We start from the raw sequence: 25,989 nt of genomic DNA, 5'->3' as shown, positions 1-25,989 counted from the left end.
AGACTAGATATAAGGAAGAATTTTTTTTACAGTGAGGGTGAAAAACTGCAAAAAGTTGCCCAGAGAGGTGGTAGATGCTCTGTACCTGGAAATATTCAAGGTCAGGTTGGACAGGGCTCTGAGCAACCTGATCTAGTTGAAGATGTCCTCCTGCTCATTGCAAGGGGTTGGACTCGGTGACCTTTAAGGGTCCCTTCCAACCTAAACCATTCTATGATACCATGAAAATTAATTAAACGTATTGCCAATTTAAATAAAATCAGATAATTACAAGCACAAACAAAAATTAAAACAACACCTCACTCCGGGCCTCTCCCTCCATTTTTTCCAGGCTCAACTTCACTCCTTCATTCCCAACTCCTCTACCTCCTCCCCACCACCACAAGTGGTGCAGAGGGATGGGGAATGGGGGTTGTGGTCATAATGGTTCCTCTCTGCTGCTCCTTTCTCACACTTTTCCCTAGCTCCAGCATGAGCCCTTCCCACAGGCTGCCATCCTTTAGGAGAAAAATCTTCTCCACCATGGGTTCTCCGTGGGACGTAGTTCCTTCAGGAAATGTCCACCTGTTCCTTCATGGTGTCCTCCATGGGCAGCAGTGTGGATATCTGCTCCAGCATGGTCCACTCCAGGGGCTAGAGGAGAATCTGCTCCACTGCAAGGAGTACCTCCTCCCACTCCTTCTCTGACCTTCTCCAACCTGTCTGGCCAAGGGGCTCAGCCATGCCCTGCAGTGGGTCCATTGGAGCTGTCTGGACCTGCCTGTGTCTGGCACAGGGCAGCCCCGACCTCTCCTCTCCACCCTGCAGCACCCTCCACCAGTGCCTGGGCGTGGACACCCGGTACAGTACATAATGTGGATTGATAGGAAACACAGTAGAAGTAGAAGTGAGGATGAATCCCAAAGCTGGAGAAAAAACACAGCAAGTCCGTGTGATGCTTGTACCAAAGCTGTGGGTGAGAGTGTGCAGGTTACAGATGACAAACTTAATCCAACAGAGAAACCTCTCATACTATTAAACAGGATAACTTCTATTTAAACGTTTGCCACTACTGACATTCAGTTCTTTTGTGAAATACTGACTACAGTTTCGAGATGGAAGGATGATTACTTCATGTGGCAGGAAGAGAATATCTAGCAGAACTAGAACCCTGGACTTGAGTAGGGCCAACTTTGATCTTTTCAAACAATTGCTAGGAGAAATCCCATGGGACAGAGTACTAGAAGGTATAGGGGCCCAAGATAGTTGGTTAGCCTTCAAGGACCTCTTTTTCTGAGCTCAGACCGGTGCATTCCAACAGGTAGGAAGTCAAGAAAGGGCACCAAGAGACCTGCATGGTTAAATGGGGAACTGTTGGGCAAACTCAAGTGGAAAAAGAGAGCGTACAGATCTTGGAAGGAGGGGCAGGCCACTTGGGAGGAATATAGGTCTGCTGTCAGAGGATGTAGGGAGGCAACTAGGAAAGCTAAGACCTCCTTGGAATTAAACCTTGCAAGAAAGGTCAAGGACAACAGAAAGGGCTTCTTCAAATACATTGCAGATAAAACTAACACTAGAGGCAATGTAGGCCCACTGGTGAATGAGGAGGGTGCCCTGGTGACAGAGGATAAGAAGAAGGCAGAGTTACTGAATGCCTTCTTTGCCTCAGTCTGTACTGGTGGAGGCTATCCTGATGAGCTCCGGAACCCTGAGGCTCCTGAGGAAGTTAGGATAGAGGAGGAGTCTACCCTGGTTGATGAGGACTTGGTTAGGGACCAGTTAAGCAACCTGGCCATCCATAAGTCCATAGGTCCTGATGGGATGCACCCGTGGGTGCTGAGGGAGCTGGCAGATGTCATTGCCAGGCCACTCGCCATCATCTTTGCTAAATCGTGGAGAACGGGAGAGGTGCCTGAGGACTGGAGGAAAGCAAATGTCACTCTGGTCTTCAAAAAGGGCAAGAATGAAGACCCAGGTAACTATAGACCGGTCAGCCTCACCTCCATCCCTGGAAAGATAATGGAACAACTTATCCTTGGTGCTGTCTCTAGGCATATCAAGGATAAGAGGGTCATTAGGAGCAGTCAACATGGCTTCACTAAGGGGAAGTCGTGCTTGACAAACCTGACAGCCTTTTATGAGGACATCACCAGTGGGCGGATGATGGTAGAGCAGTGGATGTGGTCTATCTTGACTTCAGTAAAGCATTTGACACAGTCTCCCACAGCATCCTCACAGCTAAACTGAGGAAGTGTGGTCTGGATGATCAGATAGTGAGGTGGATTGTGAACTGGCTGAAGGATAGAAGTCAAAGAGTAGTGGTCAATGGGACAGAGTCCAGTTGGAGGCCTGTATCCAGTGGAGTCCCTCAAGGATCAGTACTGGGACCTGTATTGTTTAACATATTCATCGATGACTTGGGTGAGGGGATAGAGTGCATGGTCAGCAAGTTTGCTGATGACACTAAACTGGGAGGAGTGGCTGACACACCTGAAGGCTGTGCTGCCATTCAGAGAGACCTGGACAGGCTGGAGAGTTGGGCAGGGAGAAATGTAATGAAATACAATGAGGGCAAGTGTAGAGTCTTGCATCTGGGTAAGAACCACCCCATGTACCAGTACAAGTTGGGGAATGAACTGTTGGGGAACAGCACAGGAGAAAGGGGCCTGGGGGTCCTGGTGGACAGCAGGATGACCATGAGCCAGCAATGTGCCCTTGTGGCCAAGAAGGCCAATGGCATCCTGGGGTGTATTAGAAGGCGTGTGGTTAGTAGGTTGAGAGAGGTTCTCCTCCCCCTCTACTCTGCCCTGGTGAGGCTGCATCTGGAATATTGTGTCCAGTTCTGGGCTCCTCAGTTCAAGAAGGACAAGGAACTGCTTGAGAGAGTCCAGCGCAGGGCCACAAAGATGATGAAGGGAGTGGAGCATCTCCCTTATGAGGAAAGGCTGAGGGAGCTGGGTTTCTTTAGCTTGGAGAAGAGGAGACTGAGGGGGGACCTCATTAATGTTTATAAGTATGTAAAGGGTGACTGCCATGAGGATGGAGCCAGGCTCTTCTCAGTGCCCTCCAATGACAGGACAAGGGGAAATGGATATAAGCTGGAACATAGGAGGTTCCGCTTAAACATGAGGAAGAACTTCTTCCCAGTAAGGGTAATAGAACACTGGAACAGGCTGCCCAGAGAGGTTGTGGAGTCTCCTTCTCTGGAGATGTTCAAAACCCGCCTGGACGCGTTCTTGTGTGATCTGATCTAGGTGGTCCTGCTCAGGCAGGGGGATTGGACTAGATGATCCTTTGAGGTCCCTTCCAATCCCTAACATTCGGTGATTCTGTGATTCAAAGAAACGCAATCCTAACACTTGCGTGTTAGGCAGCTGCCTGGTCTCTGGGTTCCTGTCTGTCCCTGCTGCAGACTTTCTTTTCACACCTCCCGTGCTGGCTGCTGGAGCGGGTTATTCTCCAGGGGCCTGGAGCTGAAAGGCAGTTAATGGGCTGTCAGCTCTTCTCTCGTGGGAAGAGGGAAGCAAAAAGTTAAAGGCATTTTTCCATCTTGTTTGGTTGTCAGTAATAGTGTCATTAGGACATAATGTCTTATTCTGGCCTCTTGAGCATTCAACAGATCTAAACCATCTCACGGTTGCTTTCTAAATCAGCTTAGACTTTCTGAATCTGACTGCATGGCACTGTGCTTTAAGGCATTGCTTCTGGTATCTTCTTCTACCTTTTTAGTCCTCTGATCTTCTTTCTGGTAAATTCTTGGCTTGCCTCTTTTCTGGACCTCTCTAGGACCCTTCCTTTCCTTTCTTGCTTTTTCTCTATTGTCTCCATCCATTTAATCTAAAGATTAGGGTTTTCTGTGTCTTTCTGATAAATCAAGGAATGCATCATGCCACCATCCTAAAGATAACATATCCAAAATTAGATTCTCTCTCTCGTGTTTTCCCTCCTTTTACCTTTATGAGCAAGTGGGCTTTTCTACTCATCTAGCCCTAGGCATTCAAACACATCATACTTCAGCAGTTCCTCTAGTCCTGAGAACCAGAGAGTCCTTTTGTTCTCTTCACAGAATTAAAACTCATAATTTTCTGTCTTGACTGTAACCATCTTCTTCTGATCTTCCTGAAACTCGGCTTAGTTGACCACAATTGATTAGAGTCCTGTTGCTTTTGAGCACATTAGAGTATTCTTAATCTCTGTTGAATCTGCTGTTTGTAACACATGAAATAATTGTTTACCTTTATTGCTTTTTAAACCCCTTGATGTCTCTCCTCTTTCCACCTTATTTGCTATGGGGGTTATTCTGTGTGTTTAAACTATTTCTTCTCATATATAACAAGCACAACAAGTGTTATTTAGATAACAGTCATCATATATGGAATTTCCTTCTCAAAGTAGCCCATGCATTTGTTCCTGAAACCAGTTGTTTTGTGTCCTGCTGAGTCTTGGGAGTCCCATGAGAAGTGGACTGTTTGCTCTACCTAGAGAGTGGCCAGAAGACAGTTCTGATTATTTACCCATTTAAGACCATATGAAAAAAAATAAATCAGCTTTACATATAACTGGGCTTTGCAGCCATTCTGCCTACAATGGTCCTGTTCTTTGCTTCTTGTTCTTTCTGTTTATTTGCTTTTCTTTACTTCTTGTTGTGCTAAATAAGGTTCCAACACATTAGGAAAACCGTTTAGTTATTGCACATTATGTTTGATTATAGTGTTTGGACCAGTGGACCAGGTTTGTGACAGTAATGTATTCAACAGAAAAGATAGGGTAGTGCTAGTTGAAAGAAAAAGACTTTTTAATTTTTCTTGTAAGGAAAGATTTTTTGTGGTAATGGAAGACATTGTGTTAGAATCAAAAACAGGTCTGGATATAATTTTTAGCATAAAACTGTCACTTTTGGCTTTTTTTTCCCCTCAAATTTATATTCAATACTTTGAGAAAATTCTTTTACTGTACTCTGCTCACCCTGGGCCGCAGTTGGGTTTGAAGCACTGGGGAGCCTTCATAAAGGAAAGGCTGAAAAGCATGATCTGACTGAAGGAATCTACCTGTTCACCTATGAACTAGACTGAATGCACACTGGGTAGGTTGAAATACATCTCAGATCAATCAGAGTTTGCTGCTTGATTATTTAAGGAGAAATTGTTTGCTTGGTGTACGATGGGAATATGCTTCTGAAATGCGTGGTAAGCAGATGAGTTGGGAAGATTAAAAATACGATAATAAGGAAAATCACTGGGGATATAAAGTCACCATGAACAGTTCTCAAGGAAAATAAAGCTGGAGGCTGTACATTCTCTGTGTGCTTGAATACTGTAGGTGAGCAACAGTTAAAGGCCTGACAGGCCTGTCAGTTTGACCTCGGTGACGGGCAAAGTCATGGAACAGGTTATCTTGAGTGCTATTAATGAGCACATACAGGTTAACCGGGTGATCAGGCCCAGTCAACATGGGTTTATGAAAGGCAGGTCTTGCCAATCAAACCTGATCACCTTCTATGACAGGGTGACCCGCCTGGTTGACGAGGGAAGGGCTGTGGATGTAGTTTTCCTTGACCTCAGTAAAGCCTTTGATACAGTTTCTCATAGTGTTCTGGTTGAGAAACTGATAACTGCTGGCCTGGATAGGCACACCCTCCTTTGGGTTAAAAACTGGCTGGATGGCCGAGCCCAAAGAGTGGTGGTAAATGGGGCTAAATCCGGCTGGAGGCCGGTCACCAGTGGGGTTCCCCAGGACTCAGTGCTGGGTCCAGTTCTGTTTAACATCTTTATCAATGACCTGGATGAGGGGATTGAATGTACCCTCAGTAAGTTTGCGGACGACACCAAGCTGGGAGGCTGTGTCGATCTGCTCGAGGGTAGGGAGGCCCTTCAGAGGGATTTGAACAGACTGGATCGTTGGGCTGAGGCCAATGGCATGAGCTTTAATAAGGCCAAGTGCAGAGTCCTTCACTTGGGGTATAAAAACCCCAAGCATTGCTATAGGCTCGGGGAAGAGTGGCTGGAGAGCTGCCTGGTGGAGAAGGACCTGGGGGTCTTGGTTGACTACCGGCTTGATATGAGCCAGCAGTGTGCCCAGGTGGCCAAAAAGGCCAATGGGATACTGGCGTGTATCAAGAATAGTGTGACCAGCAGGAGCAGGGAAGTGATCCTGCCCCTGTACTTGGCACTGGTGAGGCCGCACCTGGAATATTGTGTCCAGTTTTGGGCCCCTCGCTTTAAGAGAGATATTGAGCTCCTGGAGCGAGTCCAAAGAAGGGCAACTAAACTGGTCAAAGGGTTGAAAAACAAAACTTATGGGGAGTGGCTGAGGGAGTTGGGGCTGTTTAGCCTGGAGTCGAGGAGGCTGAGGGGAGACCTGATTACAGCCTACAAATACTTGAGAAGGGATGGTGGGCAGGTAGGGGAAGGGCTCTTTACGTTAGTGTTGGGTGATAGAACAAGAGGAAATGGGCATAAGTTTAGTCAGGGGAGATTCAGGTTGGATGTTAGGAAGTATTTCTTCTCTGAAAGGGTTGTCAGCCACTGGAATAGGCTGCCCAGGGAGGTGGTTGAGTCCCCATCCCTGGATGTGTTTAAGAATAGGGTGGATGATCTACTTAGCGATATGGTTTAATGGGGATTAGGGATGGTTGGACTCGATGATCTCTAAGGTCTTTTCCAACCTAGAAATCTATGAAATCTATGAAAATTGAAAATTGTAACAAATAGCGTAATAACTGGTATATCGATGGAAGTGCAACAAGAGGCTTTAAATTATGCCATGCTGTAGTCGTCATGAGGTTACAATAGATAAAGGAGTCACTTTATAATTGACCAGGCATTGTTTCAGGAGAAAAGAAGTATTTTTATATATTAAGTATGTATCATTTCCATTTTGATTAGCCTAGTATAACTTTGTCCTCACATGTTTTACTTGGCATTCTGAAATGAAATATTATTATTCTATATATAGTTTGTATAATATAGTTTTGGTTTTGAATCTCCAGGAATGCTTTCAAATATTCTTTCATAGCAATGTTATATGGTCTGTTCGTGAGCAATATAGAAAAATAGAGCCAGAAACTTATAATACATCATGGTGTGTTTACAAACTGTGGTACTGATAAAATAAATCCGTGAAAATATCTCTAGGTTTTGTAACTGAAAGGCAATAATTTTAAAACTCAACTTGTCTACCTATGTCCAGTCCGTCCTAATAATAGATAAACTTGACCGTCACTGTTATTGCGATCACCTGCAATTGTCCATACAGAAGCAAAGGTGGAACCTATACATTCAGAACTACTCTGTACTTCAGTAATTAGGCTTTCTCAGTGAATCAGTACTCTTGTGCCAAGCTGTAGTGGCTAGATTTTAGCAAATAGCCATTTTACTTGGCTTTTAAGCACCTGCAAGAGCTGTAAGGTTTGGAAACCGGCAGAGTTTTGTGACTCAGCTGCCGTGAACTTTTTTCCCTGTTGCCTCTTTTTGTACAATATAATCCCAATGACAGATGTTTATTTTTGCTGAAAAACTTTCTCAGATATTGTAGGGTAAATAAGATTCAGACATCTCCGTCTTTATTCAGACTTCACAGTACTTTGCTCAGCAAGCAGTCCCACTGACTTCCATGCGAACATTTCTTGAACGTATGCACTGTTGAACAGGAGCGAAAATGGCGGAGGCCAGTCTTAGGATTGCAGTTTTTTCAAGAGTCTGGTGTGTGCTTTTGAATGCATTTATTTTTGTGCAATTTTGAAAGACTGGCAGTCTAGGAGAGAACTGACCGATAAAACTCATATTGGAAGATGACTCATCCTCTACGATGAACTTTCAAAGCCTCCAGAGACTCAAAGTTAGGACAGAAACTGATAATATTCAGGTGGAAAACAGGGAAGAACTGCTTTACCAGATAAAGCCCCATTTAAACAAGGCCTATGAAGTAGTAGACCAAAAGCAAAAGATGTGCTTCTGCTGAAATGTTTGTTCATTACAACAACAACAACAAAAGAAAGTCCTGAAACGTCTGCCTTAAATCGACACGTAATTAGGCTATTGACATAATATGCCAAGTCACAGATATATAGAATATAGAAGCCCAGTCACAGATAACCAGAGGGATACTGGCAGGAATTTACATACTGTGTAGTACAATGGGAGCCTAGATCTTGCAAGTTCTGTAAATGAAAGAAGGATGTATTTAGCCAAATAAAATACACAGACTAACTGTATCACCAAGCATAAGAGCTGGAAGAACATATGACAGCGTAGTCTCTATGGCTTCCTTTCTCTGTTGTGAAGTGTGAAGTCTCTTGATAGATGGTACACCTAAGGATATCCACTACTGTCTATACTGCATAAGAAAGGGGATTGCTGGGCTGATCACAGTGGTTTCCAATCCTGGTCTCTCTTGCTTATCTGCAGAGAAAAGAAAGAGCTAGAGAAGAGAAGGTTCATGATGAGGAACTAAAAAAATGGACTGACTGGGCAGTGGCAGAGAGGCTATAGATTTAAACGAGTATTTGAAAGTTGTTCCATACTAAGACATTTAATTGAATTTGAGTTGGCAGACACTTAATTTGTGAGACCTAAGAATGAATTCTTGAAACTTTCAAATAAGACTGGCTTCAAATAAGAGTTGGATTTGCCTGTGTCTTTCACTGCTGAACCCTGGTGTACAGCAGGATATTTTCATCTGGAAGGAACAGAAGCATCAAAACCCATGAAGCACGTAGTTTCATGATAGTAAGTAACACAGAAATTTTATGCGCTGAAATTCTATATATAATTAGGACAGATCAAGAAGGTGACAGTCAATATGATATGCTACAGGAGATCAAAGAGGCTGCAAGGCTAGAGAAGACAGATTGAATTTCATCTCCGTACAGATTAACAGATAATATCATTTAAAACTTCTGTAGGTGACTGCTTCTTCAAACAGCTAGTTAGAGAAACCATAAAGAGAGAAGCACCCCTGGATTTATGTATGAGGAACTGATTTGAAACTCTCCTCTTGAAGGGCAGTCAAATTCAACATTCTTGTAGGAATGAGAAGGCCTCCCTAAAAAACAACTTAATCAAAACAAGGAAACCTTTAAAAAGGAAATAAAAATGAACAATCTGAGATTGTTAATGGCAGTTAACTCTAGACTGCATATTAGTCATTCAGAGAAGATGCATTCCTCTAGTTAAAATGATTCAAGCAACACGATTAAGCTAGGGAAAAAATATTTAAACAATTAGAAAGAAGCTTCCTGAAAAATCAGAAGTTATATCCAATTGAGGATGAAAGAAAACGACATAACTTGTGACAGATTCTGGAAAGTCCTGCTCTTAATAACACTTACATGTATTTAAAGGATAGTATGCTAAATGCATAAATGTTACTAGGAGGTACTTCTTCAGGTAAATCAGAATCAAAAAGGCTACTAGAGATTTGCAAATTCAGTAGGAGTTAAATATGATTAAAATATAATCAAGTTATAACTGGAGATCTCAAGAAAGAAAAGAACACAACAGAAAAGCTAGCTTAACTCTGTATCAATGAATAGAAGAGCTCAGGGAATTTCCCGCTTGAGAGACTTTGTTGATGGGGATAGGTCAGAAGAACAGTCTCAGAAGTGTCAGGTTTAGAGCAAGCTGATAAATGAAGAAAAAAGATTCATCAGGCACATATATTTATCCATACCTTCTGGATGTAGTTAAAAATGGAGTTGCTTGAAGCGTTAAATACAGTTTATAATACTTTCAAGAACTGACATTAATATTACAAAACAGAAACTATTTATCCAATTTGTAAAAGAAATGCAGAGGGTTTCAGAAAACCAAAATCAGAAGATCTAGTTTCTGCATCAAGCAAATCAGTAGAATTACAATAAATGATGTATACCATTTCTGAACTGTGACAAAAATGGGCAAAACTCAAGATCAATTTCTTTTTTGTAAAGGACAGTGTGCCTTATGAATCTGTCTGAGGGATTCAATGAACCTGTGAACAAAGGCTCATTTGATTAATACTGTATTTTGATTTTCAAAAAGTTTTGACAAGATCGTGGACCAAAGACCATGAAAGAAAGTGCAATAGAATAAGGAGGAAAGGTTCTTTCATGGATTAGTAGTTGGCTAAAAGAATAAATGGACCATTTTCACAGTGATGATCAATATGAACTGTTGAAAATATTCATATTTAACCTGGGAAAGGGATGAGTAGGAAGGTGACGAAGTTAGCAAGTACAAAATCTTTCAACATAGAAAAATGAAAGAACTGCAAAATGTTCAGAAAGATCTCAAGATAGTCAGTGACTGGGTAGTAAAATAACTTATGAATTTCTGTAGCAATTAAGGGAAAAGTAGAACACAGAGAAAAGTAGTTCTACTTGTGCGTTGATTACAACAGTTTCTAAGTTAGGCACTACCAGTTGTGGAACAGGTCTTAGTTACCTTGGACCATTCCCTAGATGTATCAGCTCACTACTGGCTCAGCCAGCAGTAGTCAAAAAGGTCAGCAGTCTCAGGAAACATTACTGATGTTTAAAAAGCAAAACTGAAAGAAAATCATCAAACCATTTATAGGTCCACACTATGCACTCTCTTCGCCTTAAATAATTTATTAGAACTGGATACAGTGCAGAGAATCGACAACAGAGATTTTCAACCATATAAAGCATTTTCTCAGTAAGGAGATGTTAAATAGGCTTAGGAGTTTTTGGCATATGAAATAAAAATGTCATGTGGGATATGACAAAGGTATATTGAAATCACAGATGACATGGAGCAAGTGAGTAGGGAATGGTTACTTGCTGTTTTCTATGATACAAGAATTAGAGGGCAATAAATACAGATTTAACACACATCAGTGTTTTCTTTCACACTACACATGGCTGAACGTGGAACTTGCTGCTAGGAAGCTTTATGGATTCTGAAAGTAAAAGCACGTTCAAAGGCGATTAAGTGAATTGATGGAAGAGAAGTTTTTCAGGGACTGTTAGATGCAAGGAAGTAGGGATAAGTTTCAGTTTAGAAGGTCTCTAATGTGGGAATTTCTGGAAGCTCAGAATTCAAATCACTAGCTACTTGCTCTATTCTTGCATGCTTTATTCTAGCCTCTCTCAGACAGGAAACTGAGTTAAAGAGCCTGACCCACAGTAAACCCCCTTATGTTACACCTACCAAAGGTGTTGCTTTGAGCTCTCTAACACACATATCTGATAACAGTGATAATAATAATGATAAATCAAATGTCTCATGTTTTCTTCCTCTTCCCATAGATATGTTGCCTGGTTTCTGTCACTGCAAGACTGGCTATGCAGGAGAGAGCTGCGATAGATGTGCCTTGGGTTATACAGGGTATCCTGAGTGCCTGCCCTGCAACTGCTCGCTGAAAGGCAGTGTGAATGTTGACCCTTGCGTAGGTCCCTGCATCTGCAAGGTATGGATGTCAAATTCCTCTGAACCATAGGAAGATACGGAAAGATTGCAATTAATGATCTTGTGTCATACAACAGCATTCCACTGTCCTTCCTAGCTGTGTTAGTATCTATGTTAGTCACTTCTCATAGAACACTTGTTCTTGGTCCTGTAAAGTCTTAGATTGTCTTGTGTCATCTCAGTACTTGCTGTAATTAACATAGGTATCTAGGAGCCTGCTGACAGTCCTACAAGTCCTTAGAAATATGTAATGGGGCAATACTTCAGCCTGTGAATCAAATTTGTTTCAAACTCACATCCTCATCCACTCAGGAACTGTATGTTTAAAGTATTGCAGACTCTAAAACTACCCTGTAATATGACTTCAAAAGAGAAACTGAGGCGAACTGATGATGTATTAAAACAAACACAAAAGTTATCTTTTAGAAGTTGTCATTAGGGATGTAATCCTTTTTCTTGCGGAGTTCCAAACTGAGACCATTCTTTCTTGCCTTGGGATAGTTGTTGAGAAATCTCTAATATATTTAAAAAGAAAAAAAATCCATCCTTTCTATAGGATGAATTTCTCAATTTCTAGAAAGAAAATTTAAGAATTATTTTCTCTGTATGCCTTCATGTAACTCTAGCAAATTATATATCGATATTCTATTGAAATAAAAAACTTCTAAAAGCACATGCATCCACTTCTTATAAAGTGTCTAGTTACCAGAAATGCTTTAGAAGCAGTAGTGCTCTGTAAGTCACAGTTCAGTAAGTGACCATGAATGTGCCCAAATTTACTGTGCTGTACTTGTGGGAGTTTCCTTCTAGAGTTTAATTAACAGAACTAGTCACAAATGTGAATTTAAAAATACATTACATCCTTAAACACAAGAATGTGCAAAAAATACTTCAATCTATCAACTCTCGCTGCATACACGCATAAAGCTCTGGTGTGACAGCTGAGTAGCACTGAAATCTACTCAGAGAATTAACCTTATCCTCACTTTATGTAACAGTCACATGCTCTCTGTCAGAAATAAAATCTATCCATATTACAGTTCTAATTCCTTTCCTATCTAGTCTAGAATATGAGAAATGGGGTGCTTTTGCTATATTCTGACTTGAAAGGGAGCTTTGATGAAGGTGTCGTACACCAAATACAAGATAACCACTGCTGAATGATTCTTCTTATTATGACATTTGTGTAATGCCAAACTGACCTGTTTGTACAATCAGACCAAAATGAACAAATATGGAATAGAGATAATTGTTCCTATTCCTGAGAGTCCATGCTATATACACTTTTTCCTCACTGTTCATCCTTTGTTTCCTTTCTGGTTCTCTAATCCCTTTTTAAGTGCTTGTGGGAGAAAAAATATACCCTTTGCAGATAGCTGAGATACAGATACATACACATTTATTTTCGCTAGCACTCTTCAAATTCAAACCAAAGCAGATTATGGTCAAAGGGACACTGAAATCATCAGATTAGTTATGCTCCATATGAAGAATAAAGTGGGATGTCTGGACAAGTTAATAGCAGGTCTTAGGAAAAATGCTTCCCTTTCTTTTAATCACATCTTTCAATTACATATGATGAGCTCTAAATTTACTAACGATAGTTTTCTTGTAAAGGAAATTGACTGCTGAAAAATAGTTCTAAGTGTAAGCAACAAAATGCAACAAAGTGAGCATTAGGTTATCTTTCCCACATCAGCCAGAGTAAAGTAGAAAAAGGTGAGAGACAAGTATAAACTCCTTTTTTTATCATTAATTATCTCAGAGAGCTTTCTGAAGTATATGGTCTAGGTCTTATTTTTGCATAATTTAAAACTGGACTGAATGCAGTCAGAAATTAATGAAGCTGCAGAAAAATTGCTTCAGTGGCTGAAGGATAAGGTAGATCTCCTTTCCAACTTTGAGCTCTATTACCCACTGAATTTGCTGTCTGCTCAACAGAATTATACAGGTGTAACTCTCTGATGGCATGCTTGTGACTGGAGAGTAGGACAACTTTTCCTTTAAACACATACATTTGCTTTGCAGCTCTCTTTTTTTCTTTTACCCTTCCTGCTCTGCACAGACTAAGCACATCAGCAAGGTCTGAAACTTTTGGGAGCAGCATTCGTATTTCTAGTTAGTGGAATTTTGTGTGAGAGGATCTAGGTGCCTGTGTTACCCCCATTATTTTTCATATGAAGCATGATTAGCTGGGTGAGTTCAGCGTGCTTATGGATATGCATAATATGCATTGATTATTCCTGAGATTGCTGGTGAAAATGTAAAAATATCATTCTTCAATTTAATGAGATGTTGAAATTAAAAGTGATTGACTAATAGCCTTGAGTCGTATTAAAGAGATTTTTGGTTTGTTGAACAGAGTCTGTATGACGTTGTTGAAAGGGAGCACAGATACAGCACAGCAATAGAGACAGAGCAAAGATACTTTGCTATGCATGTTCTTGCTGTCGAATTAGTAGTGAAAATCTACCTACGTTTTCATTTTATCTTTCTTTACCTGTCCTTACGCCTTCCCCTCATTGTCCCTATTTTCTCTTAATCTGTGCACGCTATCCTTTCTCCCTGTTCCTCCACATACTTTACCCTGCTTTTTCCGTCTTTGCTAGAACTTAACCAGGAGGCTATCAGATGGCTTTTAGTGAACTTACTTCAGAGCTGTGTGTTTCAGGCAATCATAGTGTGGGTCGGCTTTTTATAATGTGTTCATTCTCTGCTGACGTGAAGCCAAGGATTTGGTCCTGTGTGCATACCATAAAGCAGTCTCCAGGATTAAAGAGACTGTATATAACACTTTTGAAAAGGAAAGAATTTTCTGGGCTATCTTGGGAAAAGTATTGAATTACTAAGCCAACACCATAGTGTGAGCCTTTTGCAACATAAGCTAGCTTTATTTTTATCTATAGGACACTTATTTATTGTGTAAGCTAGCAGAACTTAATGGACAACATAAGCTTTCTCTGAAAAATATAATTATCAAATGCTAAGTTTAGAATTCTTCATGAATGTTTAGTGCCTGGCTTTCTGCAGGGGAAGGATTTGCAGATCTGGCTGCATAGCTGGAAAACACATGTAGTTAGGGAAAGAAGAAATACAGCCCTTTTAACACTTGGATTTAGCCTGAATTCAGCTATTAATGATATACCACTGAAAAACTGATATGCTAAAAATGATTGTTACAACTGATACCATGTACCTGTAGTTTGCATCAATTGGGCATGCACTGATTTTATCAGCCATAGCTAAAAATTGCAGTTGTTGAGGCTGTAAGATTGTCCTCCATACTTCCCTTTTTGACATTCTTAAATATAAAGGCGATAAATTAGATTATTCCCTGAAATCAAGTATGTTCATTCATGTAGGAGAAAGATTGAAAATCCTATCATGTCCAAATTCCATGTCCTGTTATTTACATGCAGCCATGGTAACTTCTATTGTGTAGAGGATTTGCTACTAATATTCACAAATAAGAACAGTCTTTAATATAAATGTCTTTATAGTCCTGCATTTATACTCTCCTGCAGAGAATAAAGCTGGTGATCTCAAGTTCTAATCTATGACAACTGAAGTAATATTGTAATGTGCATTTCCAGGAACATGTTGAAGGAGAAAACTGTGATCGCTGCAAACCAGGTTTCTTCAACCTGCAGCAAAATAATCCCAAAGGCTGTGAGGAATGTTTCTGCTCTGGGAAAACAAACGTCTGCACACATTCTCACCTTACCTACGGAAGTGTAAGAAAAATCATATCGTATCAGTACATGTTGTTGGTTTTGTGTTTCTCTGTGTTGTCGCTCTCCATTGTCACCGGAATGCGTCTTACTATAAAATCCTGTTCTTCTATGCCCCGTATATTTTTCATTTATCCAAAAGAAAATGCTTATAAGCATTGTTTCTCTTCATTGTGAGAAAGTTCTGCAAAAATGCAGTTAAACACTGAAAAGTGCAAGAGAAGTTGTAACAGTCAAAACTGAAGCCATATGTATAAACACAGTCCTGGAATGTGCGTATATGATCAGTCCTGAGTTAAATGCAATATATGCATAGGGCATCCTCTTCTCCAGCTAGTTCTAAAATTTCTAGATCTGAAATAATTAAGAGTTTTGAAACATACAACATGTGTACAACACGCAGCTTGTGTAAGAAAAAGGGATGCCTTACAGGGGGCATTTTGTGTGAATTTCTTTTGCATACTGCATTCCTAGGACAGGATGTGAAAGGGTGATGAACCTACTGTTCTTATTTGTGCTGTAGGAAAATGTCATTAGTCTGCAAATATACTCTAAACTTCAAATTAGTTCTCAAAGGTCAGACACTGATTCCACTGTAACGGATGTATGCTACGTATTCCTGTCTGTAGCTCGAGTTTGGGAAATGTGTTCCAGGTCCACTAGCTCCTGGCTTTGGCTGTATTGGTATGCTGGAAGTCTGCAAGTAAAATCATATATGCTTAGTGTGCTCACTGACATACCAGCATCTGGAAAGTTTTCTGTCTCACAACTGAGCTACTGTATTGTTCCACTTGTATCCAGAAGCCATCCTTGTATGAATGGTGTGCTCTTCTCTGATGATTCATTTCTAGTTATGGGATTTCAGAAATTCAAGTTCTAGTGCTTTCCAGCTTTGCTTTGGCTTTCTAAAAAAAAGTATATCGGAACTTGTAAGTTGTAAGACCTTAGAATTACAAATTATTTTAAATTATGCTGTCTACAACAGTGAGAAAATGTATATGTGTTTGTCAGCTCATCTTCTGTACCCTCTGTGACTGATATTATATATTGAAAACCTGTATAATATTTGGAGATATTCTTACACACATGTTTGTACAGTAGTATTTCCTCCTCACTCTGGACCATATGAAGCAAACAAATACTTGCAGTTACTTAGAACTGCTCAGAAGTTGTGACTCCCAGTCACATACAATAAGAGAAATTTTTGCTGTTACTACTTTGTTGTTTCCTTTGTTCATAAACTGCTGTTAATCATATAAACCTAATCAGTTTTTTAAAAATAGCAGAATGAAAGACTGTGACTATTGAAATGACTGATGTCCTGATTCTCACTGTAATGTGTGTTGTTCTGTTTTTTGATTTTATTTTTTTTTTTTTGTCATTATAGATAGAAGACATGAATGGCTGGTATCTGACTGGTTTGCCTGGTCTCATCAGAGTTACCCCCAAGCAAAAAAGATTCGATGGGCATCAGCAGTTTAGCATCAGCAACGTGGCTGCAAGAAAAGTGCTGCCACAGACTTACTATTGGAGTGCACCCAGTTCTTATTTGGGCAACAAAGTAAGTGAAGGTGGTACTTGCCTAAATGCTTATCTGATTTACTGAGAAAAGAAGTAAGGCTTTGTAGGGGGGTGGAACTGAGGGAAGATTAAGTTGGATAGCTATTTGACCAGCAAAATTGGAAGCAAAAAGGAATCAGGCTTATGGAGTATCCTTGTGAGGCAAAAAGTTAAGTAGTGAAAATTAACTAAGTATCTTTGACCCTGAGCTCTCTTCAGGCTTCTGCCGTCAGGTATCAGAGAAGTCTGTATAGTTCACAGCAATGTTTTTTGAATGAATTAGCTGGTATGTGGTTCAGCTTGTCCTGTTCTCTTCGCACCTTGTCCTCAGCTTTGAAAACCCGTTCCCTCATCTGCTTTTCAGGGATGCAAGTTGTGTATCAGATGTTGTGGGGGTGTGTTACAAAACTTTCATGTTTGGCAAGAAACTTGTGTGTGGGGAGCTCTGTGCCCTAGAACTCAGAAAATGCTGTTGTGAGCTCTGTGCCAGTTCTAATGCGTATATTTATCCAAGTCTGTGTGTGTCCATGTGTGCACGTACACACATATTCATGCCCTACAGGTTAATACCAAATCTTTGCTTTCTGAATTCTTAGATGCATTAGTGGTCTGACTACCAGGCTTCTCACCATTAGACTTTCTGCCATCATACACAATACTTTTACGAAAATCTCGTTTTTTTTTCCAGAGAGTAGAATTGAGGAATGAATGAGTCCTAAATGTGAAGAAAGCTGAACAGCTTTCCATTTACCGTAACCCTGATTATGCTAAAACTCATCTGAAATGCTAGCACTAATACACTTGAGCACATTTTCCCCTGCAGTCTCTTCAGGCTAGTCAACCTCTTTTATTTATTTATTTTCTTCCTGCTGGCTTAAAATCAACATGACAGAAGGTAAGTGAGCATGTGGAAACTAAATAGCATCATTCCAAAGAACTGGGCATCCTGTTCGTGGCTATAAATTGTTAAAGATAGTCAGGCTCATTTAGCTGGGCAACGGAGAGTTTCTTCTATAATCTTCCGTGTCTGGTGAACTGAGCCTGAGATGTGAACCGATACTTTTCCCGACAGAATTTCATCCTGCTTCTGTTCAGTAAGCAAAATAATAGTAAGAATGTGGACAGATTATTTGAATGTGGAAGATATTTTTTCAGTGTAATTTGGAGGTCCTTTCTGATTACTGTCAGACATCTCTGTGTGAATGGAGCAATTTGCCTTAATAACTGAACCATATAAATTTTTGATACTACAATAATACTGAAAGCACTCACAAATTACCACAGTACATCTTAACTGTCATGTTGCATCACGTAAATTACACTCATAATGACATGCTTAGGCCATATGATTTATGCTATGGAAAGAGAAATGGAAATAGAATATTGAGAGTTCTTATTTGTAAACTCAATAAAACATTTCTCTAACTGAAAGGGGATAAAACTAAATAGCTGAAACTAGATAAAGACATCCTTTTTTGAGAGTGGTTGCTAGCTGTGTTACAGTAGAAGAATTGGTATCTCAGATCAGGCAAGCTTCTTTAAGAATTTTTGTCTTAGGAAATGTAGAAATTATTTAGAATATCTTGTATCAAGATGTACACTTGTTATTTGTAAATAAAGTAGCGTCACAGAAAACTGTCTTTCCTTATTATTGCTCTTAAATACTATTCCTCAAAATAAAATTGAGTAACAAAAGGTAGTAACCATCCTGCATTTCCCAGTTTCAAATATAGCTCAAAAACCTTACTTAAAATAATTATTATAATATAAAGTTGGCATGTTGTGCATATGCATCCACAGTGTTGATTGCCATATGTGTGCTATCTGCTTGTTTTACATCCATCTCCAAATGCTTCTTTTGGATGAAAAAAAGCATTATAAATAGGATGCTTCTGTGTGCAGCCTTCAGCTTTTTTCTTTTTTGTCTGAATCCGGGTGACACTAGACTATGTGATACTGGTCTTTAACTGTGTCTCTAAGGAGACATTATAGATAACAAGAGGCTATAGATGGTACAGGGTTCTTGTTTATGTCAGAGTAGGACAAGAATACGTGCAAATGAGTTTAATATCACTATATCCTTTTAGGCTTCTAAATATACATGCTGCTGCCAGGTAATTTTTTGAAAGCCAGATATTTTACCTGTCTGACTATATAATATGCATTTGAACTGAAAAATTGAGCATTGTTTTTGATGCAGAATATGTTTAGGAGTAATCTGGAGGAATTTAGTTTCTAGAAATAAAATATCTAGTGGGAGAACAGATTTAAAATGGCTAGTATTAAGAGTTTAGTAGGTATCATAAAACAGTTTATATTCTTGCCTGTCTAACTTACAATCATAGAATCATAGAATGGCATAGGCTGGAAGGGACCTCAGAGATCATCTAATCCAACCTCCCTGTCATGGGCAGGGACGCCTCTCAACTAGACCAGGCTACTCAAGGCTCCGTCCAACCTGGCCCTGAACACCTCCAGGGAGGGGGCATCCACAACTTCTCTGGGCAATTTATTCCAAAGTCTTACCACCCTTGTACTGAATTTCTTCTTAAGATCTAATCTAAATCTGTTCTCCTTCAACTTAAACCCATTTCCCCTTGTCCTGTCAGTGGACACTCTTGTAAAAAGTCCCTCCCCAGCTTTCCTGTAGGTTCCCTTCAGGTATTGGATGGCAGCTATTAGGTCCCCCCGAAGTCTTCTCTTTTCAAGGCTGAACAATCCCAGCTCCCGCAACCTGTCCTCGTAGCAGAGGTGCTCCAGCCCCTGGATCGTCTTTGTGGCCCTCCTTTGAACACGCTCCAACAAATCTGTCTCTCTTATGGTGGGGACACCAGAACTGGACACAGTATTCGAGGTGGGGTCTCACAAAAGCAGAGTAGAGGGGGCGAATCACCTCTCTTGACCTGCTGACCACGCTTCTCTTGATACATCCCAGGATGCGGCTGGCCTTCTGGGCCGCATGAGTGCACTGCCGGCTCATGTTGAGCTTCTCATCTATAAACACCTCCAAATCCTTCTCTTCAGGCTACTCTCAACCCACTCTGTGCCCAGTTCGTATTTGTGCCTAGGATTGGCCCGACCCGGGTGAAGGACCTTGCATTTTGACTTGTTGAAGCTCATGCAGTTTGCACTGGCCCATTTCTCAAGCCTATCAAGGTCCCTCTGTATGGCATCTCTTCCCTCAAGTGAGTCCACGGCACCACACAACTTGGTGTCATCGGCAAACTTACTGAGGGTGCACTCAATGCCGTCATCCATGTCGCTGACAAAGATGTTGAACAGCCTACTGAACTAAGAATTGCAGCAGTCATGAGGACTTGTGGCCTGTTAGAGCTTCTGTTTACTGAAAAATTGTCTTACTTTATCAACTCTAATTACATTTTAGGTATTTGCAAACCTCATTTGGGTTTTTTTAGCAGTTTCTTAAATTGTTTTGACAACAGACCTGTAAGTTTATTTTAAACTTGTGTCCATGCTAAGATAGTTTATAAATCTGTCTGAAAGTGTTATGGATTACACTCTGATAACGTGTGATCAGAGCACTGAAAGGAAGGTATAAAATTAGTTGAAAATTAGATACCAAACTGGGCAGGATGATGTGAAACACTTGTTTCTTTGAAGTCAGTGTGGAAGAGTTAGGCATCTGCAATGTTTCAGAAGTCTGACATTATGTATATAGTCTGCCTCTTTTTCTTTGACACCTTGGCAAAAAGCAACTTGGTAATTTGTATGTCAGTGGAAGCCATGTACGATTAGCTGAAAGAAAACATGATATGGAGCGTAGCTAAATAGACATATGACCCCTGCCATGGCACACGTGTGAGGGGCAGCTGAGGCCTCTTGAGACTCTATGAGGAAACATCCATCTTTGGTTAGAGAAAGTCTCTCTGTCTTATTTTCTCTCTGCTGCTGCAGATATTATGTTCCTTCCTCTGCTAAGGGCCAGCTTTAACCGTGAAGGTGGAGACTTACCCTGCCTCTTTCTGGTGGTTGAGGCGCTGCACTTGGTCAGCCGTCAGAGGTTAGTTCAGCCTTTAGGTGGAGGCCGTCCTAGAATCCAGGTCTCTGAATATTGTCTCGACACCCAGTGGTCATACAGACATTGGATAATGCATCCTCTAACTCCTCTATCTGGGTTTTGAGCAGATATTAATGCTGCCGTTACTCAGACTGCAGACAACACATGATAGAAGCCCTAAACCACCTCTGCTCTAAACCACTATTTGCTTACTGACAGATTTTACTTAGACTGGGAAGTTGCTTCCATCAAATGTTGTTTTACTGGAGTCATTTGAACTAGTTGTACAACATGATCCCATTCAATGGAAGTAAAGTTAATGTAATTTGGTCCTTCATGAAGTCAGAGTATGTTGAAAATTAAAGCAAAAGATGCTTGAATAAAAGGCTTTGTTATCTCTTGGAAAAAATTCCAGTACATTGTGTTTGTCAATTGCATAGACTTGAGCAGCCATATGGTGGATACATTGTTCTTGCTCTGACCTCTACTGAAAACCAAGGCAACAGCTGAAAGTTTCGTGTAGAGTCTGTGCATATAGAAGAGGAAGGAGACCTGTTTGACTTAACACTGTCACTTCATTTATTTTGTCTGTTCTTTTCTAATTAGCTGTGTAACCTATTTGCTGACTTACAGAAGTCAATGTTTCTTTGAGTCCAGAAATGAAGGCACTGTAATAAGCCTGTAGCCAATACATACAAACTGAAAAATATATCAGTCCTTTAAAAGTACTCTGCTGTGGACACCTAAAGATTGGGATGGAATGAGCAGTTTGTTTTGTCACAAAATATCTATTGCAGACTGCCCAGAATACCTCATAGGATTAAATACTGAATTGTAAAATAATCATAAGCTAGGTCCTTGTGGCTTTAATGTTTATTCCCTTCCATTTGTTTTCATTTCCTAGGCAATTCTGATGCAAAAGGCAGAATAATGCAAAGCAAATTGCAGTCTACAGCTCCCAGGGGGGGAGGGAGATAGTTGGAACCCAAAACATAAAGAAGCGTAAATAATACAATAAACAGCTGAAACAGAACTGCCAGGATCAATTGTCCTAAATTATTAATGTATCTAAACCCAGAAAGCTTTGTCTAGTATTGTCATGGTTTCAGATCTCAAGACTTTCTTGTTCATAGGACATTATAAGAGCTAGATAGATCCACAACTCTTTTTCTTGCTTTTACTGCCTACCTCAAAAAAGAAAACCCTCTAGCATGACACTTTTTGGTATAAATGGATGAGATACAAAACAAATTGTTGTTGGAAGCTGTTTTTTTCTCCCATTAGTTTTTTGTTTGTTTGTTTTTTTTAATTCATTGTCTTCATGAAAAGCAGTGAGTGACCTAGCCTACATAATTCCAACAGTCAGCTGTGTCTTAAATTTAGCCAGTGGACTGATTTTTTGGAGCATGTCTCTATATTACTTTTATTGTCGGGGAAACGAAGCTTAGGCTCTCATGTAGAAGATTTGGTTCCCTAATGCAGGTGGGTTGTCAAAGTCTAAGCAAGCCACCATTTAGTAACATAATGGCAGTGCTTGAAGTATCTGCTAACTGTGTGAGAGGTTTTTCCACAGTGATGGTAAGTCTAGTACTTCATAATGGATTTGCCTTTTTTTTGCACAGAAATGATTTTTAGCCTCAGATTTGAATGTGTAACAAAGAACATCTCCAAGGTAGCAAAAATAAAGTAAGGATGGAGTAGAGAAAGTGATCCTCAAGTATAAGGGCTAACATATCAAAAACAATTTTGTATGGACTTTTCTTGATTCTTAATGTCTTGTAAGTTTGAGCAGGATAAAATAGTTAAGTTATATGCATGTTATCCGTATTTGTAAAAGGAACAGAAATAGACATCAGCAGCACATAGCATGCAAGAAATCTCCATTCAGTGTAACGTCCCTGAAGTTAATCACAGTGGCTGCAGATCTTCAGATTTTTTTAAACAGTGTCAACAGCTAAGACGTGGTAGGGAATTAAAATGATTCATTTGAACCTAAAGAAAAGTGTCTTTTGTAAAGGCAACTACTTCAGTATCTTTTGTCTTTCATATTTGAATGCATTCTTCTGATAAAAAGCTGGTTTCGTTTATTGATATGTTTTTATTTTTTAACAAGTAAACCTTAAACTAATATAAATAATGTAATTTTATTTTAAATCACAACCCAAATTACCTTGACTGAAATTAAGTCACCATGACTCAGTCAACAGGATGAAGATGTCTGCAACTTATACCAAGTGTGCTGTTTATTTTATTAGCACTTCCTTCAGTGTAGCTTCTAAAAATCGAGGTAATAGGCAAATTCAGATACTGAAAGGATGAGACAAACATAGCAGGAATACAAAAGATCTGAAGCACAGCTGACTGATGCTTCATTTAAGTTTACTTCATTTGTATTTCATGATTGGATTTAGATTCTTTATCTTTGCTGAAATATGCTCTCAGTGTGGCACCATGAAATGAGACAGAGGCAGCTCTCTGCATTCTTTCACAGCTGTGGCTAGCTAAATTTTGCTTGATCCTCAGTACAAATTGAAACAATATCAGGACTGTCCCGTTTGGGGTTCGGCTACCCATGACTGTAAAGAAACACCAGGACATAAGTAAATTTTGCACACTTTGTTCCTCATTAATACTTTTAATGATGGTTGGATAGCCTGTTGGGACAGTTCAAGTACAGCTGTTATTGTGATTGCAAGGAAAACTACGGATGCCCAGTAGACTGTTACGGCCTCTTTGTGCCTTGGAAATGAGTTGAAACAGGGCTCAGAATCTGGCTAGCTGAGCCTGCTGACTGCAGTATTTCATGTATCCCATGATACATTTAATTTCTTTGTGCTAAAATCATCTTATACTACTGTAGAGAAAAGAGGAAATTTATTGTTGGTGAAATTATTTCATAAATCTCAAGTGTCCTTTGCATTACCTGCTTACCCAAGTCTGCCTTGAAGGCAAGGGTTTTAATCAATAGTGGCAGTTGAAAAATGAAGAAACAAGCAGGAAATAAAGTAGTTTCACAAAAGAAGGGATGTGAACGTGACAGAGAATACTGAGGGATGTAAGGCAATAATGAAGAAAGTAAATTGGGGAATATACTTGCCAGATTGAAAAGTCTCACTCTTCTTATCTCTAATCCCAAGTAGTAAAATACTGAAGGATCCAACAAAGCAGAAGAACAAGAAAAAAAGTCTTTGACTTGGAAAAAACTAATATATCTGGCGATTCATACTGAGGGCTAATCAGCATGCAAAGAAGCATGGTGACTGTGATTCCTAGGCTAGAGAAAGCAAAATTCAACAGTAGTTACTTAAGACTGCGAAGGAAAACTGAAGTTTATGAAAGGAAGGATACATGGGGGCTTTGTTCCTCTTGTATGCTTTTGCATACTAAGTACTTCTTCAGCAAATAAGTGTTTGCTTTGAAAATAATATTTGGAGTTCCTTGCTGATAACAGGTTATCTAGAAGTAAAGGGTTTAATGGAATTTCCCTCAACTTATCCACTTACATTTAATCAGACAGGATTTATAGTCCAGACATCTAGTTGATACTGTGTTACGGAGGAGTGTGATGGAAGCATCTATGCCCATCACTAGAAGGGTATAAATAAGAGATACTGAAAGGTCATTCTGAAAATATGAGAGCCACAAAGAGGTAGTGTTCAGTTCAGTTTCTAGATTTCCCTTTATGAATAATTGAGTTGCTATTTCTGTTTAATTTACCTGCCTCCCCCTCCCCCCAATTTACTTTAAAATTAAGTGAATTACAAAAACTTGAAGTAGAATGTAATTGAAATTGTTGAGTTTATAACTCCTTAGTAAAACTGTATGATTCCACTGAGTTTTAGTTTTGTAATTTTGTGGTGTTCAACTTTTGCTTTCCACATCAAAAAGGCAGTATGGAGAAGGGCAAAAGTACTGAGAATTTCTGATGGTGCACAAGAGAAACAGCCTTTTCTGCAAACCATTTGTAATACTTTCAATCTGCGCTATATTGCTTTTGAAGTCTGGCATGCTCCGTAGCATCTGACAATCTCAAAATGTTCTTACACGCAGCTTCTCTACAAGATGGATAAATTCCATTATTTCCAGTTTAAATGTAGGAATTAGCATTGCTTTTCTTCTCGTCTGTCTTCAGAAACTAAGTTTTGGTGCCTAAACTTGGTTAACTAACTTTACCTTATGTCACTGAGAAGTTTTAAGACTAAAAGAGTGTAGCACAAGTGCCCAAATCCAAGAGCTGGTCTCCTGTGAACAGACACAATTAAGGAGTATATGTATGTGAATTTGTGTGACACACGTTTCACTGTATGAGTGTCGTGAATTTTTAATCAGTTCATAGGTCTGAGAAACCTAATCCAACAAACTTTGTTAATGGCATTTTACATCCATTATCATTAACAAAAAGGTTGTATATTTGTACAACAAATATTGTTGTATTGTCTATTTAGAAGTTTTATTAAGAGTAATTAAAGGCAGGAGTCACTCATTTTTAACACACAAAGCATCATTAATAACGAGAGGATGGAAGAAGGGAGAGTGGTTTATTGATGGTTAAAAATTCACTTCAGGTATCATTAGTGAAATAAAACTCAAGCTGACATTTGAGTATGCAAAGAACTGCTTTTTATTTTATTTTTTGTTTATATCAGGAGTAACCAGTTTCACAACTAATTATAATAAAAATTAAATTAGTAATTTTTAAAATTCTATATATTTTTTACTTTTTCATAAATGATTGATGAGAGGTAGGGCCATTATGCTGTGAGTGCCTTACAAACTCTAATTTTCAGAGGGTTATATTCCATACTTACTAAATTTCCAGTCAGTCATCCAAAAAGTAAGTATCAAAATTATCACTTTTTTATATTTAAGTTTAACAAGAAAAGAAGAAAAAGACAGAGAAAGGCAGACCATTTTACTCTTCAAATAGTCTTATATGAACATAGTATTTTAACATCTATACTGGATCTGGCTGGGCTGGAATTAACTTTCTTCATAGTGGCATGTATGGTGCTGCTCTTTGCCTTTGTGGCTAAAATAGTGTTGGTAACACACCAGACTTTTGACTCTTGCTGAACAGGGCTTGCACAGCATCAAGGCTTTCTCTCTCCCACCCTTCGCACTGATCCGTAAGTCTTTTCATCATCCTTCTATTTTCTCCTCATCCCATGGGAGAGAGAAGTGAGAGGTAGTTGGATGTTTGGCTGCTGGCCAAGATCAACCCACCACATCACCGGTGAAAGTGATGGAAGAAACAGAACCTTAAAGCCTTTGACAATGCAGCAGTCGCAAAGGA

General features: G+C 39.7%; 1 protein-coding gene across 1 annotated transcript in view; it reads left to right on the top strand.

Annotated features, from left to right (window-relative positions):
- LAMA2 (laminin subunit alpha 2) overlaps positions 1-25,989 on the top strand; it is a 303,089-nt gene that overhangs the window by 70,409 nt on the left and 206,691 nt on the right. The window contains exons 10-12 of the mRNA XM_086631963.1: positions 11,228-11,388; positions 14,981-15,121; positions 16,506-16,679. Coding sequence (XP_086488089.1) covers positions 11,228-11,388; positions 14,981-15,121; positions 16,506-16,679 — 476 coding nt within the window. The remainder of the gene's footprint in view (positions 1-11,227; positions 11,389-14,980; positions 15,122-16,505; positions 16,680-25,989) is intronic.

Source organism: Tauraco erythrolophus, chromosome 2, assembly GCF_009769465.1.
Source record: "Tauraco erythrolophus isolate bTauEry1 chromosome 2, bTauEry1.pri, whole genome shotgun sequence".
Classification (NCBI taxonomy): domain Eukaryota; kingdom Metazoa; phylum Chordata; class Aves; order Musophagiformes; family Musophagidae; genus Tauraco; species Tauraco erythrolophus.
The sequence above is the reverse complement of the archived record's forward strand: the minus strand, read 5'-3'. Positions and strand labels throughout refer to the sequence as shown.